Here is a 20,880-nt window from a genome sequence, read left to right on the forward strand (position 1 = left end):
AATGCAGACTGGGTGCAGACTGGGTTTTTACATGTGTGGTAACTGGTTCCATGTTTGTTTTGTAGATTTGTTACAGTGTGATCAATACATTTTCTTTGTTACCAAAAACATATTTAAAAGTGAGAATAAAGTTAATTAGTCATTAACATCATAATCATAAACAATAGCCAAAAATTAAGATTATTGGATTTCACACTTTTTAAGACTTTTTAAGGACTTGTGGGAACCCTACACTTATTTATCTATGTATATCTTTGATGTATAACAGAGAGTCACAGTGGGTTAGAATGTGAGTGGGTGTGTGCATGTGGGTGAGCACACAAGTCTGCAAAAATCAGAGTCAGCAAGTGGCTCAGTTTGAATTCCCCTAAGGTGTTGACCAAAACATCCGCGCCCTGGCAAACAAGGACACAACTCTCCCGGGGGTGCTCACAGAGACCAGCTGAGACCCAGTTTGCGCACACACACACACACACACACACACACACACACACACACACACACACACACACACACACACACACACACACACACACACACACACACACACACGCAGACACACACACATGCATACACACAGTTGAAATCCCATGTATACATACACACACACTTCCAAAAGTGGAAAACAGAGCGAAAAGAAATGTTTACTTACACATCATGTCAAAAAAAAAATAAAAAAAAATAAAAATATATATGTATATACAGTTGAAAAATGTTATATATATATATATATATAGACAAACACACACACACACAAATATATATATATATATATAAACTCTTTATATATATAACATTTTCAGCTGCTTCAAAAGGGCTAAGGACACATATAAATTAGAATTAGAACCACTGAATGATGGCCAATAAATGAGCCAATAATGATGAAAACTCTCATAAAGGTTCATAGAAAAAAATCATAGAAAAAATATCAGTGATAAAATGGTAGGGTTATTGTGGGATTAGTCCTGACCACTTGCTTTTACTTCTCAAAAACAACACCTCCATGAAAAACAGTAATAATGCTTCAAGCACTCCCTTTACCCAAGCCGGTGCATTAAGTATGCTTAGTGCACCGCTACAGTGTCCCAGAGCAGTGACAGGAAGTCCGTCTGGCTTCTGTAATGTTATTGAAAAACAAATCCCCATCAGGCTTCGCTCCTCACAGAGATTAGACCTCCCCTCCATCCATAATGCATCAGTCTCACCGCCCACCTTCGATTGGGTGACCATCAGTTAGGGTAAGTGTGATCTATGCCCAGCCTGTTTCTTCTGTGATCTGCTTGAGATTGATGCTGTGCATGCATGTGTAATGCATCTGTGTTGCAGTTTGCAACGAAAACAAGGGGCTGGCCTGCAACTTGAATGCAACATATTGTTTTCAAGTAGAGACCAATTGCCTAGCCATTCTTGAACTTATTAGGTAATTACATCTCCAGTGACCTCTTCAAATAAAAGCATGTATAATATGGACTACCATGTACAGGGTCTGACAAACGGAATCCATCACGGGGTAACACAAAACAAACACTATACACACATACAAAAATAGACTAAATAATTATGACTACAGGGACCTGTTCTTCAAATGTGGCTTAGCTGATTCAGGCTAATATGCTGTTATAAGGCAATAATAATCCTGTGAATTCTCATCCAGCTAATTTGTTTCTTCGAACACAGTTTGAAGATTTATGTTAATCTTAGTTATCTTGAAAGTTACCTTCAAATAAAGGCTAAAGGAATAGAGAATTGAAAACACAATGAGTACTTATATAATTGGCTGAGAACTGATCATGTGATTGCAGTTACATTAGGTATGGTTGTGAATGTGGTTAGACCATGTGATGCTGGTGCTTGATTAGTGAGGAAAGAATTTTCAGCAAATTGAGCTCTTTAGGTGATCTTTTAATAAGTTTTACTTTTCAACTTACAAATTCCCATTTTAATTGGAAATTAAATTCCATTTGTTCTGAACCTATTGGTCTTTTTACAGAAAAAATCTTTTAGTTGAGTTGATTTAGTTGAGTGCTCACAGTATCTCAAACTACATTTGGACTCGTACTTTTATAGTGTTCAAACTTTTATTATAATATATATTTTATCATGTCCAAATATAGCTTTTCATTATTAAATTGTGATGATTAGACCTATAGATCACAATGATTGGTAAACATATATCAACACTCTTTCATTATAAATCTAAGAAAGCCAGCCATTTGTATTTGAAAATTGATTCATGTGTGGAGTTCACCCTAAAAGGTCTTAAGGACTTGTTGCTCTGACAGCAGTTCCGCTTTGAAGAACCAGAAAATCCACATTTGTGTCAAATTGTCAACATTCTAATCTGGATGATTCTGTTATCCACATATGAAAAACAGTGCCCAGGTCTGTATATCAACATTCTGATCATTTCTTTTGTTTCTTTGTTGAATGGTTTATAAATGTTTTTGATAAACAAAAATTCATATCCAAATGCAAAACCTTTCCTGGGGTTTCCTTTTTAGATTATAATAAGCCTTGTCAAGCCTCAAATAATTGGAGAGTAAATCCACCACTGTGACCACTGTTGGCAAAATAGTAGCTCTCTGGTGGACAGCAATGCATTTAATAGGTGCCAATAGTTCTAGATCAACATATATTTTATCATATAAACTCAAACTATTGTCTTGCAGTACCTAATAAACAAAATTGAGGATTGCTGATACACCATGATGGATGCACAGGGACAAAATATCAATTTCCACAATCCATTTCTTGTTGTTGTTAATTACTGGCACATACACCTTTGCATTAAACCAGAAAAGCTCCAACAAATGTTCTAAGAGGCAAAACTGTTCTCAGTCAAAATGTGGCTCTTCAGTTTCTTACTTAAGGTAAAAGTGTTCATGTCTATTACTAAACTAGCCAAGATCTCAGGTGTCAGGTACAGTGTAGAGAGTGTTTTCACTCGAGTAAGCCTTTCACTCCAGTTGAGTGATGAATGAGCTCAGGCCGTGTTGTGTTGTGTCTCCTTGATAAACCCCTGTAGGAAAGGATCTGGCAGAATGTATCCATACCCCCTCTGTTCATTTTAGTGACAAAGCTGGCACTGAAATATAACACAAGTACCAGAATTTAGTTAAACAAAGTGAACATTTCTGAATGTCCATGGCGAAGTGATTGTTACAAACCAAGCAAATGATTACTAGTTAATCATGTTAGGCTATGCATTAACACTTTTGTGCAGCCTGTTACCTACGCTGCTGTAATACCGGCACATTTCACATTAATAACTTAGGGTGGGCGCCTAATTAAACAGATAGGTGTATCGAATTACTGAAGTCTGTAGGGAGTACTACCAAACCATGTGCAAACATTGCATCTCTCTTGGGTTGGCACCCCATGTGATCAGGATATAAATAAAACTATTTCAATTAATTTGTGCATTTTTGAGAAATTAAATATGAGAGTGGTATTATTCATTTGTGCATTGTTTGTGCACATTTATGCAGCAAAACAAACATCTGTGCTTCATTATTTCTCAAGTTATCACAGTTTATTTATCTGATGTGTAAAGCTCATAACTTGAGAATTAATGAAACAAAGATATTTGTTTTTCTTGCACAAATGATGTGCCAACGAATGAGTCACCACTTTGGAGTAATTTGGACATTAGTGTGGTGCTGAGGGATATCCTTAAAAACATAATGTTTAATTTCTCATAAACTGAGCAAGCACAAATTTTTATTTTGTCTGCGCAAAAACAATACACAAACAAATCAAAATTATATGGGGTGCCACCTTCAAAGAGGCACAAACTTAAACTGGTACAACTTTGTCCTGTACACTTATCCTGTTAGTCAAATTGTATTTGAACATTCAAATGAGTCTGACAAACTGGTTCATTACGTTTATATTATCTAGTCAATTTGTGTAATAAAAATAGTGTAAGTAATTTTAGTTGAGGCATTTCATTCTTTCACATTTATTACTACAGCTACATGGGGCTCCAGAGCCCTTTAAGTGTCAAAAGTTCTTGGTAAATTAAGATACACATGACACATGACACACAAGGGGAAAATGAATCACCCTATCTATAAGGATTCTGAGGTTGTTTTAAGCTATTTCTCCCCTGATGCTCATAAATATGGGTCCAGCGTCACACGCTTACGGATGTGTGCACAATAGCAACGCTGCTGAAAAAAATACTAGTTGAAACAATACATTTGTTATTCTTGAGATTAATCAGACAGTTATTTAATTTGTGTAATATTTAATTGTGGTTAATATACATGCTAAAATACACTTTAAAAAATGTATCACTTCTTAATATAGATAAAATGAGTTTGCCAGAGTCACTGAAAAATAGGTACCGGCAAGATAAACTGACAAGTAGAGTTTTCCAAGGCTCCTCCAAAAGCTATTATAATAGTGCTGGAGAGGAAACAGGTTTTAGTCCTTAATACACTTCAAAATTCAGTTCAGAAACAGAAAAATGACACTTGTGTAATGTTGTAACATAATATGTTTTCTATTAAATATTTCTGAAGGTAGATTATCAAGTGCCCTAGTGGAGGAAATAAGCAGTGATACATCTAGTCTCCAGTGAGTGGTGAGAGAGATTATCTTTAATACATCCTCTTAAAGGACATTTCTGGCATTGACATAAAAGTTTCTCAAAAGTTTTTTTCTTTTTTTTCCCATCAGGTCTGAAAATCTTTCAAGTTGTCTCTTGTTACCTGTGTGGGGAAGTATAAGTGACTGACCTCAGGCGTCCATCCTCTGCTGCAGCACCTCCAGGGATGATCTTGGTGATAAAAATACCGGGGTCATCACCGATGTGTGGGTTATCTGTCCCTCCAGCAATGCTAAAGCCCAACCCTGAGTTACCCTGCGGCCACGGAAAGCAGTCAGTGACAAAAGGGACTGTGCAGCCAGAACTTAATCTATATCTGATGTGCCAAGATGCCAACACATCAACTGAATATCTCTAACACAGTTTGAGGACAACTATCTTCAATGGGGATGTGTTTAGCATTCTACAGAATTTGTCCAACTGTAGATATAACAGAGAAAACATGATTCTTGTTGTTGGGATTTCACTTGTCAGCAAATAGTGCTCTGTTTATTCCTATTACACTGAAGTATGCCATGTGCATTTTTTTTTCACAAATATTTATATACAGCTGTGGTTGCCAACCTTTTTTGTCTGTATTTTGTCTGTCCATATCCTCACTTCACTGTCAGCGTAGCTCAAGTACCCCTTCATCAACATAAATTAAAAATTTGTTTATTTCAATTGATTCTAAACTGTATGTTTTCATCACTATTAATGAAATAAAAAAATTATCAAAAATTTATATTTTTACAATAACTTTTCAGACAAGACATCATCCTGGAATTGTCAACGTTTAGGCTTGCTGTCCCTTTTTAAAGTGGGCTGGTCATGTTTGCATTTGTAGTACTCCTATTTCGAGTGGCAGAAGCTGGATGTTTTAATCAGTTATCCATTACTTTTAGCGATTTAATTTGATTTCTCACTTGTTAGCTACAGATGTTTCAAATACTCTCAATCACAGCAGCCTGTCTTCAGCTGTTATAGCTGACTAAGTTTGGTCGAAGATATGTACCGTAGTCGACCTATAGCAGCTGTTAATTTATTGGTTATTGTGACAGTAGTAACAGTATACTGAAGATCAGCATCAAATCAATTGATAATTCTATTAGTGTGCTTATGTTGTTGTGGATGTATTTTTTCCTGGATTTTAATTTATTAATTTATAGTTTTTAAAATCAGCTGAGTTACTCCACAATCTTTCTTTTTACGCATTTAGGAGACACTGCTTTTCTAAGTGTCGACCTTTAGTTCTGTTGAAAAGCACAAGTAGCAATTTCTTTAAAATTTAATCAAATATTGATGCATGATATAATGGTATGACTTTTTTTGTGTCACTGCTCTCGGTATGATTATAAAGTGGTCAGATGTGTTAAGTCTTCAGTTTGCCATTAAAAAATGGCCCTGGCATCCTACTGTAAGCCACGGTCACAGCCTCTCTCCTGAGTTAACCTTGCTCTTCATTATCATGACTTTACTATGAAATATTGTATTTATAAGTGTTGGCTCTTCACATAAAATCCCCTGGATGCCTAATCACAAAATGAGAGTCAAGCTTTGATTAAGTTGTTAGCTGATGGGAACAGCAGCTTCTTCTGATTATTAAACCGACTGAGTGTGCATGCGGGGCCTCACGGGCTGGAACACTGAATCAAAAATAGTTGCTCAGCTCTCCAGGGTGATGACTTGAGGGGACCAGACACAGGCCTGTCTGTGCTATCTGATAGCAGATGATAAATATGGAGGTCCTTTAAAATGGATGGAGGCTGACTACTGTATGTATTAAATCTTATCTTTATAAAGCCCCTGTGCAGGCTTTCTTGTTGGTTGGCTGGTGGCATTCACCTATGCTGCTAGTCTGCCTTTTTCTCTGCTCCTGATTGTACTGGTGCTGCCAAAATTGTTTCCTCTCGGTGACTGTTAGTATCGACTTAGCTGGTATTTCCACCTCAATGACTTGGAGATTCATTTACGAGGTCATGCCAACTGTGCCAAATCTGCTTTAGCCCACAAATCGTTTTTTGGGTTGCGAGGGATAAAACTGTTTCATGCCTTCCTTTATATCAAAAATCTGAATTAATTCAATTTCAAGTCAAATAACCTTCCAGCCAAAGTCAAATGGGGAGCTGCAAAATGAGACTTTAGATCTATGTATAAGCCATGTTAAATTTAGCTGTCATTATCAATAAAATTCGTACCAACGATAAGCTATTTTAGGTCAGCAGGTGTGCAGTTTTGGCAGTATATGTATGCAGTTTAATTGTTGGCATTGTTTTAATAGGGTGGTGTGGAAAAACTGATCTAAAAGCTAGTCTGGGTATATAAAAGTCGTAACTGGTCCGACACAGTTCATACCAGGAGAATTACATTCCTCCTTAGATATTAGCTATATAGCTATATACACAGATTACGGAGCCACACACTGAGCGCAGATCCTTTTGTGAAGCAGCAGGAATGTTTGAAACTTCCCTCTATCACGGCTTTGCACTGTATCTTAAAGCTTCCAGGAGAACATTTCACTCTTCCGCAGTGCCGAGGCATGTTCTCATAGATTTTCCGAGGTTAAACACAGCTGTGGGATCTGAGATACTCACCCTCTCTAGAGTTATTTCCTCAAACTCATATTCAATTTCTGTGCCGTTGACCTGAGGAAACAAAAAATAGATTAAGCTGAGACATTCACTCCATTTTTTAAGTCCTTCAAAAATTGCTTTATAATGAAAATTAATGCCAGTGCTACTGAATAATTATATTGAAATATATTCATAGAGGATCATATAAAGCAACTCTTAGGCCAGTTTTACATACTTAAAGTGAAGGTGACAGGTGTTTTCCAAGGCCACTTGTGCTTTCTGTGTTAAATAGACCCCAGCTCGACAGATACAATTTAAGGTGTATTTTTGCAAAGGTTAGCTATAGAGTTTGACTAATCCTATATCTCACTGAGATGATTAATTACCAGCAGGCGCTTCTGTCATTATGCATTCATTCAGGAACAGCACATAAGCATGAGAGATGCTGTATATCATATTCCCAGCTGACCATCATTTGAGTAGCATCAGATATTATTATCAGAACTTCATATGACTATGGAAGCAAGCAAGACCTGAATACTAAATTACCAAAAGCAGTGAAACAGGAACAGTGTATAACATTATAAACAGTGGAAGAATTGTATCTGTATGTATGTTGTATCTGTTGTTACTATATAATAAAATGTTGACTCTTCAGTTTATTGATGAAGCTCTATCACATTAACAAATAGCCTAAATAAATGCGATAAATGTTGTCAGTAAGGAAAATAATAGTCACTGGATGAGGCAGATACTCTCCTGTCAGAAACGTATATTTAACTGTTAACATAAGTGCCAACTGTGACAATTTTATTATGAAAATACATAGCCTCTTAGAGCCCAATCCCCGTTTGGGAAGTATTTGTTATTATCTCAGCTTCTGTGTTGCACCGAAGCTTCATTGATTTGTTTTGATATAAAATACTGTGAAAAGTGCTAGAGATGAAGGTCTTTCGAAAGTCTTGGGCTCGTCTTTTATTCATGACAAACATTAATAATTCAGCACTGTAACCTAAATTTGTTTTACTAAGATAAGTTACACAATCAAAATCATCTCAAACTCAGTAGTAGAGCAGAAAGGACTGCTTCCTTTTTTTAAAATTTGCTCCTACTCAAGTGTGCTTTAATCAGCTGGAGGTATTCATCTTCTACTGAAAAAGACTAATAAGTGCATTAAAAGATAGACACAAAAATTCAAACTCACATAAGGAACTGACTCCAAAGTGTCCGTGTTGACAATTATTGGGGCAGGGCTGGCCTGTAAGAGAGACGGAGAGAAAAGGGGGAGGAAAGGGTGAGACTTGGGATTTAGTAATAGAGACGCCTGTGCCCACCAATGTCCTACTTTCCATAAATGTTTCCAGGGGACAAGCTTGTGGATCTCTGTATCATCAACAATTTAACAGACTTCCATTTGCTGGATGGTACCATAATGCACCCCTCTCATGGATAGCACTCTGATAAGAGATATTATAGCTGAATGGGTTCAACAAGAGAGATGGATGAGAACATGGGTAGTAAACGAGTGGATAGCATGCAGATATGCAATTCTGACACCTTTCTGATAGCAAAAGTTGCTGCCAAAGCATAGTTATTGTAGAATTTCTGATTCATACAGGCTGGCAGCTTGTGTTGAAATATGCCATGAGTGCCTGGGAAACGTAAAATGTTCACATTTTATAGACATCAATGGTAAGAATGTCAAAACCTATTCAACTATCAGCTTTCAAGTTCAAGGTGTCTTTCCTCTGTAGCTGTTATGGCTCTAACAGGTCCTCTCTAGTCTGTATTGTATGTAAATTTGACCTCGAGGCAGGTAATAATATTGCTGTCATAAATTGTGCAGTATGAATGTGAGACAGTGCACGCAAAATGGTTTCTCCTGATGGCCCATAGAAAATGAGCAGATGGTTAAAGGCAGAAATACCAAGAGAGGAACTTTGAACTGCTTTGGCCAAAACATGACTGAACATCAGATTAACAGCATTTCAGTTTACAGTATGTTAACAATGAGTCAGATGTATGAGACTCACTTCAAAAGATGATGCTCAAGGATGCATTTATAGACTCCTTTGAAATTTGTCCTTTGATTTTGTCCCCACAAGATGAATAAAACTTAAAGGGCAATAACAAAAGGAAGCCCTAATCATTCCCCTGTGTACCGTCCTAGGCTGAAAACATATTTTACATGTTGCAGTATCATGAGCTAAGTAGTACCGTACTGTATGTATTACTAAACACACACAGATTTATGTCCGTGCTATCGTGAGGTTTCAGAGTGCCTTACAGACTATGTACCTGCTGTGCATCTGACTGACATAATGCTGTAAAAGATGAGATGGTTTGCTCGCTCATCAGTCCAGTGACAGCATAAGGTATCAGCAAGAGACTCAGCCTGTTCGCTGATGTGTCATTCACAACTTTCATATGGCAGAGACTACTATATGAACCAGCTGCTTGGGTAACATACACTATAGGAATGGCTGGTTCTTTATATTACTCACAATTAGTTGATAAATGAGTGTAAGGCCCTTGGTTGATAAATCAGCCATGTATGTGCACATTTTTGTGCTCAAACCATGTGTATGCTAATTTCTATGCACAGAATCCAATTTATCAGTTTCTTCTTGTGCTTGAGAATATGTACACATTTAGCACTGCTGCTGACCAGGCGTAAAATTCAACTCTACTGCCAACCATGTAAGCATGATTAATTGTTGATCATTCCTGAAGACATGCATTTCCATTTTTATGTGATAAAATAAGGTAATCATTCTTATACTCTAAATGATATACAGTAAATTATACAATGAATGCCTCTATTTGTTATTACTTCTCTAATACTGCTTATTACTACTACTCACTAATCTCCTTTGCCTTAATATCAGAGATCCAGAGGATAATAATTCAGCTGCAATAATGAACTGTCATTTTTTGACAACATTCATTTTAATTGATTTAACTAAGCCTGAAACAGCTAAAATGTGTAACAATTTAAAAGTAAATTAAAACAAATTCATAACCTACAAATTACATTGATATTGTTATACATTTTTGCCTTTTCTTAATTTCATCTTTTGTTTTATCTTTCTGTTATTCACGAGGTGTGGGTGAAAGTTTGTGAGTATATGCGCATGTACTTGATTTGAGAGGAGTATTTTTATTTAAGGAGGATGGGTAGTTAGGCACTGTAAGAGGCCAACATGGCTTTTCTCTGGTATGGTTCCTTTTATGGATTTAATTTATTTTTTCAAATACACAAATTTATTTTTTATATTATTATCTTGTGTACTATAATCACCCCTGTATACATTGATCAAAAGAATTTCCTCATTTGGAAATAAAGTTAAATTTGACTTGAAATCAATAACTAATTCAGTTATTCATGCATGTCTTATATGCATGAATATGTAGGTAGAATTTATTGAGATCCCTTTTTGCTTTATTGTGTTGTAGGTTTTAGTTTGAATGGATGAAATTGCCATTTTTGCCCATCAATTCAAAAATGATGGATAAACCCATAATGACAAAGTGAAAACGTGTTTTTAGAAATGTTTGAAAATTTGTTAAAAATCAAAAACTGATGTCCGTTATTTAAAAAATTAAATAATTTGCAGAAACCCCTTTCGGGGCAGTTACAGCCAGTCTGGATTTGGCAGTTTATCCCATTCTTCTTGGCAGATCCTCTCAAGATCTATCACATTGCATGGGAGGCGTCTGTGAACTGCTACCTTCAGGTCACTCCACAGCTGTTCTATGGGGTTTAAGTCTGGGCTTTGGTTGAGCCACTCAAGGACAGCCATAGACTTGTCCTGAAGCCTCTCAAGCATTGTCTGCATGCTTCAGGTGACTGTCGAGCTGACAGGTGAACCAACCCCCAGTCTCAGCTCACATGCACTCTGGTGCAGGTTTTCTTCAAGGACCTGCCTGTATTTGGCTGCATACACCCTTCCCTCAATTCTGACCAGTCTCCCTGTCCCTGTCCCTGAGAAGCACCCTCATAGCACGATGCTGCCACATCTTCTCCATAGGGATGGTATTAGCCAGGTAATGAGTAATGCCTGGTTCTCTGCCGAAAGGGTTCAATTTCTGTCTTAACAGACCAAAGAATCTTTTTCCTTATGCTCTCAGAGTCCTCTGCATGCTGTTTGGCAAACTCTAAGTGGGCTTTCAAATGCCTTACTCAAAGTGGCTTCCGTCCAGCTACTCTAGTATAAAGGTCTGATTGATGGAGTGCTGCTGAGATGGTCATCCTTCCGGCAGGTTCTCCCATCTCTGCAGAGGACTTCTGAAGCTCTTAGAGCGAATGTTGGGTTCTTGGTCAATGCCCTGACCAAGGCCCTTCTTGCGTACTTACTCAGTTTGGCTGGACGGCTAACTCTAGAAAGAGCCCTGGTGGTTCCAGACTTCTACCATTCTAGATTTATACCCTTCCATTTTATACCCTTGCTCTGATTTATGCCTGTCGTGGAGGTCTACAGAGAGATCCTTGGACATCAAGGCTAAGTTTTTGTCCTGACATGCAGTGTGAATTGTAGGACCTTAGATACACAGGTGTGTGCCTTTCTAAGCTATGTCCATTTGCCACAGGTGGACTATTCAAGTTGTATGCACATATTAAGGAATAAATGCAAAGAGGATGGACCTGAACACAGTTTGGAGTGTCACAGTAAAGGGTCTGAATACTGTTGTAAATAACAGATTTTATTTTTGATTTTTAAAGAATTTGCACAAATTCTAAAAATATATTTTCACTTTGTCATTATGGGTTACCGAATGTAGACTGATGTACAAATATGACAATTTTATCCATCTAAAATTAAATCTAGAACATAATAAAATGTGCACAAAGTGAAGGGGTCTGAATACTTTCTGTACATATATTTTATAGCTTTATAACTGTATTTTTTTGACTGTGCAAACAAACAAAAAAAGAAACAAATAGAAACAAATTGTCATCAATAATAATACAAAGACAAAAACAAAAGACAAGGCAAAACCCATTGCACATTGTTCTATTTCGTATGCAGCTGATCTGTTAGAAGTGCAGATAAGATACAACTCAGTAATGAGCATCTAGCATGAAAGATGTAGACAAACCAGAGAACAACAAATAAAACAACCAATCAAACAAAAAGGAACCCAGAGGCCACTTCATCAAATGTGGCAATGATTACTTATATTGACGAAGACTTTACCAGTTTCTCCAGCATTATTATCCACACACTCCAAAGGTTAATTACCACAAATTATCATCATTTCCAAGTCAACTGAATAATGGAGTGTGTCTATCACTAAAATAATTCCATCTACATGTTTTCATGCTTGGTCTGATTCTATCCAAGTGAGCTCAAATCAATTAATCAGTATTTTGCAGATTAGTGAATACAAATTAGATCTGAACCGGACTCTGGGGTATTTTATAAATCGCTTTTTAGTAGATGTGAAAGAAGAAAGAGTGACTACGTGTCCTTAAATTTCCCTCTGTGATCTTTTTTCCTGTTTTCTTTAAGGTCTGCTGTTGTCCCAGTTAACTTTCTGCTCTACTCTCAACCCCATGAAAACAATAAAAACCTAATTATATTAACATTAAAAAAGGAAATCCCATTACTGAGTTGGAGCTTTCTTATCTGAAGCTGAATAACGATGCTATTATTTCTCCCCAGCACAGCAATTTTAAGATATTTTACCATTTTTTTAGAAAAAGACATTCTACTGAGCTATCAGCATGTATTTAATGCATAATTTGCACCCACCTTATAGATTTGACATTTAACATCAATGTCCCTTTGGATTTCGTGTTGAGATTATTAATATACAGCATGGAAAATTGTGTTTGTGAGAGGAATGATGAGAGGGATTAAGACACTTCTGCTTGGTGTGCATGGCCACTAATGATATGAATGACTTCATAGCCGTTCTCAGAGTGAGCAGAGAGCACATCAAGACTGAACTCAATTCTGTCTTCAAATAACACAATATGAGGGCATGTACAGCCCACAGTGTATTCCTCTTACTATCACTTACTGCCAAAATTAAAAATACTCACTCATTTAAACACCACAAAATGTTTGTTCAAACCCAAGCAAACAGTCTCCTATATCATACATCCACTAATACACTACTCCTCCGTAATACTGTAATGATTCTCAGGCAGAAAGTCACTTGCAGCTATTACAGATGGAAAGAAACAGGAAGAAGCAAATAGGCTCTTGTGCAGCAAATTTCCTCCTATTATGCTAGAGAGAAGGAAGTTCAAATAATCTGATTGTAAATCAGGAGAATCTGTCATTAATCTTATTTCTGTCACTGAATGCTTTCTGCTGACCATTGCCTGTCAGCAAGTCGTGCAGCTCAACAGAGTGGAAAGGCTTGCCAACATTGTAAACGGTATCGCAGTGATGAAGGGTAGCCTTTAATATATTACAGCATAGTTCTGGAAAGGAAATCACACAGTCACAATAAGTAATTTAATGTTTTAAAGAAAATCTGGAAAAAAAGGATAAAAAAGAAGATTCTAAAAAATATATAATTAGGATGTAGGAGATTCATGCGTTTTCAATTCTTTGCACTATTATGTCCTACAGTATTTACTACATCATAACATGGATACCCAAGAGGTAATGGCCACTCAACTGCACTCATAAATGGCATGCTTAACTGCACTTAAGCTCATCTCTCTTCTTGTTCATGCTTCCTAACATCGCCATGTGATCAACTGCCTCGAACAGCACTTTAAGCCAGTGGTCCAGCAGCATGGCAACACTGTGAATGATATGTTGAGAGGCTTTCAAGGAGCTATAAACTATACCAGTGATAAAATATCATATCCTAATAATACTGATTTATTATTTATAAGTCTGCCAACACAAAAAAAACCTTCACATTTCAATGCTATGCAGTCAAACTGAAGGATGAGTGTTGTATTGGGGTAGCTGTCTCAGACCAGATGCTCTCCTACATGGCTACTTTCTCATGCTTATCATTCTGCAAACACTCAAATAAACATGTGGATGGACTGTTTTCTATTTGAACCCAGGTTGCTATAATGTTGTGTATTTTGTCTTTTCTTATAAACTTTCACTCTGATATTGTGCTGAAGAGAACAGAAATGACACATTCATCAGCTGACACATTACAAAGCTCTAACTGTATGATGAGGAAGGTGTAAACCCTTACTCCTATGATGAAAAGCTACAGAAAGCAATCATGCTGCATAAGATACTTGAGATGTTACAGAGTGAGTTTCTTGTATTTTGTTGAGTAGAGCCTTGTGCTCGTGTTGAGTTTTGCTCAATAATTCAGCGGCACCTCTATGTATAGTGCCTCATGAAACAGGGGAGTGTATCAATAATTTACTGGCACCTCATGTAAAAATAGTCAACAAAACATTCTTAGATGTGGGTGCTTTAGAAGTATGGTTAGAGTGAGGGAAAGAAAGATGGAGCAGTGTGAAAGAAATGAACAGATAAGCTAAGCTAGAGGAATGAGGAAATGTAAAATGCCACTGACACTATGTTCAAAATGGAAGGTCATTGGTCCATAGTTCTGGCCAGCAGAGATAATACTGATAGATTCCTCTGAGCCTAATAGGAAATATTGAATCATCATTTGTCTCTTCAAGTGTGGTAAAAGAGAGTAATAATGAATAACAACCAATTTTGCATTTGTGACTGGTATTAACAAGAAAAATGAGGACAGGTTCAATCTTGTCAAAAAGTGATTCTGACATTAAACTTTCAAATTTGACATTTCCATTAAAAATACGCCTTTACAGTTTATCACTACCACTACTGCAGACTGTCTGAAATATGTCTGCGTTTAGTATGAGTGTATTTTCCCTCTATCTCCTCCTATTTTCATATAGTACCTGTGTTGAAGCTCCCAGTATTTCAAAGGAAAGGCAGTAGGTAGAGAACAGGTAATGCCGACTGATGCCCCCTTGCAATTTCCACGCCTTGACTTACCCTCAGCTACATGATGGATGGCCTCCCATTACCCCCCATTGGCCTGGCCTGAGGCAATTTCACTCGTGCTCGGTTGCACAAACACATGTATATTTCCTAAAGGATAACACTTGATCAGTCATTAAGCCCCTGTTAACTCTCCAGCTTCATCTCATCTGAAAATACACATCCATTTTGCTCAGATAATAACAAGCAGCCTAAATAGGAACAGATGTTTTACAGCTTTTAGTAGTTTTTAAACATTTACAGCAAATGTCTCACTCACTCATACACAGAAAGTTCTTAAAAGCTAATAAAGTGTAAAACTCCTCCATACAATGGCATAAAATATATAATGTTATTAATGAGTTGAATCCTGCTCATTGAGCCTTTAACTGAAAGAATATTCAGACCCAGACATTGACACAGTTATTATTTGTCATTATGGCTGCCATTAGAGCCGCACACTCCTATGCATACAATAGTATATTCAAAAATAAAAAACATATGGGTAAGGCCAATATCAAATTTAGGCTATGCTCTTTATCATTTTTATGCATCTTTTTTACGGGCAATGTTTGTACATGAAAAAGGTGTTTTGAGATGTATCTTGTGGAAAAAGACTAATATACATGTAACTCACACTCCATGTTTGTTTGGTTTCTATGCTGTTAATGTTGATAAATAGTGGTGTTTTTGTACTGTGAGTTAAAGAGATCACTGCTAGTTAATGTGATGCCTTTGTTATGTTAACTACAGCTAGAGCGATCGACCAGGGGATGGGCCCGGGGCCAATGTGCACTTAACGCAGCTCTATCTGTATCATCATACTGTGTATGTCAGCCAATAAGAAACAAAAAACTGTATTACAGAAATACCAAAGATATGGTTGAGTTGGAAAAATAATTGATGGCAATTATTCATTATCATATCATTATATCATTATCATATTTTTTAAACTCTCAATTACTGAAGTCGGTATGGGCCTTACAAATCCAGTATCAGTTGGGCTATAATGCTGACGAATTCTTCTTTCATTTATTCCCAACAATCTTAAATATGTCACACTTTGCAGCAGATTTTTTTTCACATAATTAAACAACAGAACAGTTGCTGTATGCCAAGAACTGCAATTATAAAAGATTCCATGAGGCTTTCATAACAAGTTGCATGTATTCATCAGTTGCTGATTTACTAAGTCAGCTCATTTAATACTATATTTCAACAATAAAAAACCTGACCAATAATAGCCCAATGAGCAAATAATTAAATGGCTACTTAAAAAAAACATACCAGAACAATGCCTTAATTCCATTATGCTACACCCATATTTTTCTCTGCACTTCAGAATCTCTGTCTTCTCAACAAATAATTCTGCTCTGGCAATCAGATGCAGATTACAAGCTTGGTTCATTGCTCTGATGTCTGATTAGATGGACGCATGACAGACCCAGTTGACCAAGTTCCCCTTGAAATCAAATTCACCATTTTTTTTCCATATTCTGAAAAGACATGGGCAGATCTACCGGGGTGACATGGGGTGGCATCTCTAAAAAATGCCCTGCTTCCTCAGTTTTGGGCAATCTTAGTCAAAAATATATAAATGAAAAGTTGTGGCTGGTCAGAAATTTACAAGACCGACACTGTGATGTCAGTGTGCAAGTGAATGCAGCAAGAGATAACGCTCCTGTAGACTCCTAGGTCATACCCCTCCCCCAATAAAAGCTGTTTGCGACTTTGCCTGCTTTTGATGCCAGGCGGCAGACCATACTGTAAAAGGAATGAGGTAATACTTACTGTTCATCATAGATGAACAGAATTTTTTTTTTATGCCCCATAAAATAAGAAATAGTCAAACAGCCTTGCCACAGAATGGTGCCAGAAGCTGCAAGAGGACATAGCTGTCCCTGCAGCGGGCAGCAGCTCCCTCCGGTTTCTCACGGCCCTGGCAGCGTTCTATGCAGCCTCTCCCAGCCCTGGCCACACACAACAACTGCTAAGAGGTTTTTTCTTGCTAAATGTATGTGTTGGGTTGCCAGCTTCCATTAGTAGAAATACAGTACAGCTGGAGATGGATAGTGGAGGGGTTGTCTTGTTGAAGCGTGTTTTGTTTAGTACTAGTAACTTGTGTTGCCTGCAGCTACAACATCTCTGAAACTGCTCACACTGCAGAAAACATGTCAAAATTTAAGATCAGTCATGCAAGTGCGACCTACAAAACCACCCAGTTTTAAACACACTAAAATCACTTGCTCCAAGCCCCAAACAGTGACAGTTCATTCAGAGGCTCACTACTTGAGCGTTTGTGCTTTCACCACATTTTCAAATTGAGGCTCTGAGAATAGGCTTTTTGCTGTTATGGCCATCATCTGTTATGATAGGCATATGTTAAATATTTTTAAAACCTGTTCTGGCCATATTTTAGACTTTGTGCTGGGCTTTAGGTTCAATGAAAAAAGACATGTATTTGGAAAAATGTCTGAATATTTGGAAATAAAATTACTTATTTCTAATGACAGCTTTAGACATTTCTATCCAATGCTTTACTCATGTGCTGCAATAATATAATGATTTTGAGTTAAAATATCTTTTGGGGGCTTTTCCAAGCAAATATTGATAAATGTGATTGTTTGCGATCAAATCCATAGTAACTAAACACCAATTCTTTACAGTCTCTGACAGTGAAATCTCTCTGAAGTGTCACTGACACTGATACAATCCTTTAAGTCACCAGTTCTGAAGGACAACACAGACAATGCTTGTAAGTCGCTGCACAAAAAAGCTTTCATAATTGATTTCTGGATATGATTTGACACACAGCAAATATATATTGCGGAAGCCTGGCTTGGATACTAAAGGATATATAACATATAAGAACATCACTGGGGTTATCAGGTCAATAAAACATTTCTATAGCCTCTTAACAAACCTGAAAAGAAGGTTTGGCATCATCCAGATCCCCCCCATACTACACTGGACTGAGGTTTGAAGCCTAAAACTAATATTTTACACAAATTCACACTATTTGTAATTAATTTCTACCTTACTGCGGGAAAAAAAGAGGAGCATTCATGTTTTTTTCAGGATGTAAAAACCTCAGATTAGCGTCTCCTTACAAGAGGATTAGACAGGTTTAAATGAAAATTTTACAGACAGACCTCGCTTAAGCTGCTGAGTGAGATAATGAGGAATCTCCATCAATAATAGAAGTCCACACTGCCGCTGACAAAGCAATGTATTAGTACAAGAATTGTTCTCTTCATTAAAAAAAGCGCAGCAACAAAATCTCCTAGGTCATAATTGACCTTAATTCACAAACAGTCAGGATCTGTCCAACAGTTCGCTGTTCCTCATGGACATGGCTGCATATGTACTCTGGTAATAGCAGAGTTTTACCTGATAGGGCTCCTGCCAGCTCTGGACGCAGTCACACTCAGAGGGCCACAGATCAAAACTCCCCCCCTTGGCTCTTACTGCTGCCAAGCGTCTGGGGCTCCTGGAGGACGTGCTGTCCAAATGCCAGGCTTCCCCCTTTCGGGGAAGGGTGGCACCACCAGGGACTGATCCGTAATGGTACCGCTGGCATGGGCGATGGTGGTGGTGATTGCTGGGGTGCTGATGATGCCAGCTGAGGGAACATGGCACGTCCCCATAGTCCCCCCTTCCATCCAGGTCTGCAAAGCAACTCTGCTGTTTGCTCAGGTAAAGAGTCATTCTGCTGCCACGCAACACTAACCTCTGCTTACTTCACCACTTTGTCTTTTGCTTCGTTTTGTTCCTCTTCTCTAGATTTACTGGTAGTCATCAAGCAGTCCTGCCTGATATATGAGTTGCTCACTCCAGCGAAATGAATGATGAATGAACCAGTTGGCTGGCTGGCTGTGGTAGGTTTACAGGCTACAGAGGGCGTGTGTGTGTGACTGTGTGTGTCAGAGCTTCTGGTGTGGGAGAATAATAAATGAGAGAGAGAGAAAGGGGAGGGAGTAAGAGGGCAAGGAGAGATAGAGAGGGGTAGAGGGAGATACTGGATCAGAGTGAAATTGAGCGAGAGGGAGGGAGAGAGGAGAGCTGAGTGAGAGAAGAATTGGGTGAGAGAGGGGGAGAAGGAGGGAGATGAATAAAAGAGAATGATGGGAAGGAGAGAGGTAGATAAGAACAGCAGGAGACAGGGAGAGAGTGAGAGAGTTGTCTGTGTGTTGGCTACAAGCCCTCTGTCAAAAAATGACTCAACTGGCAGTGCTACTTGACAGCATCTGCACCTCCATGCAGAAAAAAGTTATGGTTGATGCCGCTGGGAATTGGAGGAGCTTGAACTACAAATCCCTGGACTGCTACTGTAAGAGTGGCTGCATCTGAGAGGTCAGAGACAAGAAACTAAAGAAACTTTTCCTTGAGAATTCAACATTCTGATTTTGGGAAACAAAGCTTTGTGACAACAGTTCCATACTTAAAGCTGCAAATTTCATTCTTTTTTTGCCATAACAACTCCGTAAGGCAATACTATGTCAGCTCATGTTTTATGCAGCTTGTTGAGGAACCTCTTCTGCCCTCAAGTGTCCAAAAAAAGCAGTTAATGTAGCTTTAAAATAGTTATAAATTACACTATTTTATAGTGATGGACCCTGATCAAAAATTAATCTCTGATTCAAAATGTAGAGTATCTGGGATTTCTTATAAACAAACAAACAAATATCTAAAAAACCAGCCAAAACATACAAACAAACAAACAAACAAAGATCCACCAACTGGGGAGGGCTAAACATTAAAGAGGTAAATGTATAGTCTGTTCCTTCTTCTTAGATACAACCAGCCACCTCCAGCAAAAGACTTTTAGACTTTATTATTTATGCCACAGAGGATATAATATTTCTTTCTTTTCTTTCAAGAACTTTCTCCGAGGATTCATAAACATGAAAACCAAACAGGAAGAGGGTAAAAGTGCAATCAGTCCCACAAGCCACTAACCCTAACAGTGATCCAAAGCTTTGAAACCCAATCTCGGCTGAAGAGCACAGTGAAATCAAAGCATGAGTTTCTAGGCATTGAAATTACAGGAAGCATGCTAATCCAGTCTCATCAGAAGCTGCACTTCTTCACCCCCACCTCGACCGCTTCTTCAGTCAGATGAAATCAGGGTCAAGGGGCTTTTAGTTGCAAGCATATGGTGCTAAAACATGCAGCTGCTTTAGCATCAACATCATCTGTGATGTAAGAAAAGGAAGTGATCTGTATGCCTCACAGCACCTGAAACACACAAATTTACATATACTATGTTTATTCTGGATTCTCATGTGGAAATGATGTCACCATGAGAGCTTTCCATGCTGTGATATAAAAAAAAAGGTTTAGTTATGGAGAGATACCTAGTTTTACTACACCACACAGTACTGTGATCACATGGTCTCATGTGATGCTTTTAGCATGTGTTACCCATTCCATCTTCCAGAGGCAAAAGTCACAAAAAAGTCAGTGATGGAGAATAATACTTCATCAGAGCTTACTGAAGCAGTGAACGGCATGCCCTCGTAGGATAGAAAGCATCAGTGGGCAGCCTGAGTGTGTGTGTGTGTAATATTGTTACGAAAGATGAAGAGTGTGTGGGCAGAAGGGGGCATGGTTGGATGGATGGTTGGTTAGTCAGAAGAAAAATGCACAAATAAACAACCACAGACCGCTCAGCATGGTTGCCATTTCTGACATCCCTCCTTCACTCTTCCATGAATTTTCAGGTTTGCCTATGTGTCTAATTTGAAAAAAGGGACAGTGTTAG

The 20,880-nt window shown here is 37.9% G+C and overlaps 1 protein-coding gene across 1 annotated transcript in view; it reads right to left on the bottom strand.

Moving 5' to 3' along the window:
- dlg2 (discs, large homolog 2 (Drosophila)) overlaps positions 1–20,880 on the bottom strand; it is a 207,689-nt gene that overhangs the window by 45,252 nt on the left and 141,557 nt on the right. Inside the window, exons 8-10 of the mRNA XM_040150506.1 lie at positions 8,369–8,422; positions 7,186–7,236; positions 4,743–4,867 (exon numbers count right to left, since the gene is read on the bottom strand). Coding sequence (XP_040006440.1) covers positions 4,743–4,867; positions 7,186–7,236; positions 8,369–8,422 — 230 coding nt within the window. The remainder of the gene's footprint in view (positions 1–4,742; positions 4,868–7,185; positions 7,237–8,368; positions 8,423–20,880) is intronic.

This window comes from Xiphias gladius, chromosome 17 (assembly GCF_016859285.1).
Source record: "Xiphias gladius isolate SHS-SW01 ecotype Sanya breed wild chromosome 17, ASM1685928v1, whole genome shotgun sequence".
In the NCBI taxonomy this organism is placed as follows: Eukaryota; Metazoa; Chordata; class Actinopteri; order Istiophoriformes; family Xiphiidae; genus Xiphias; species Xiphias gladius.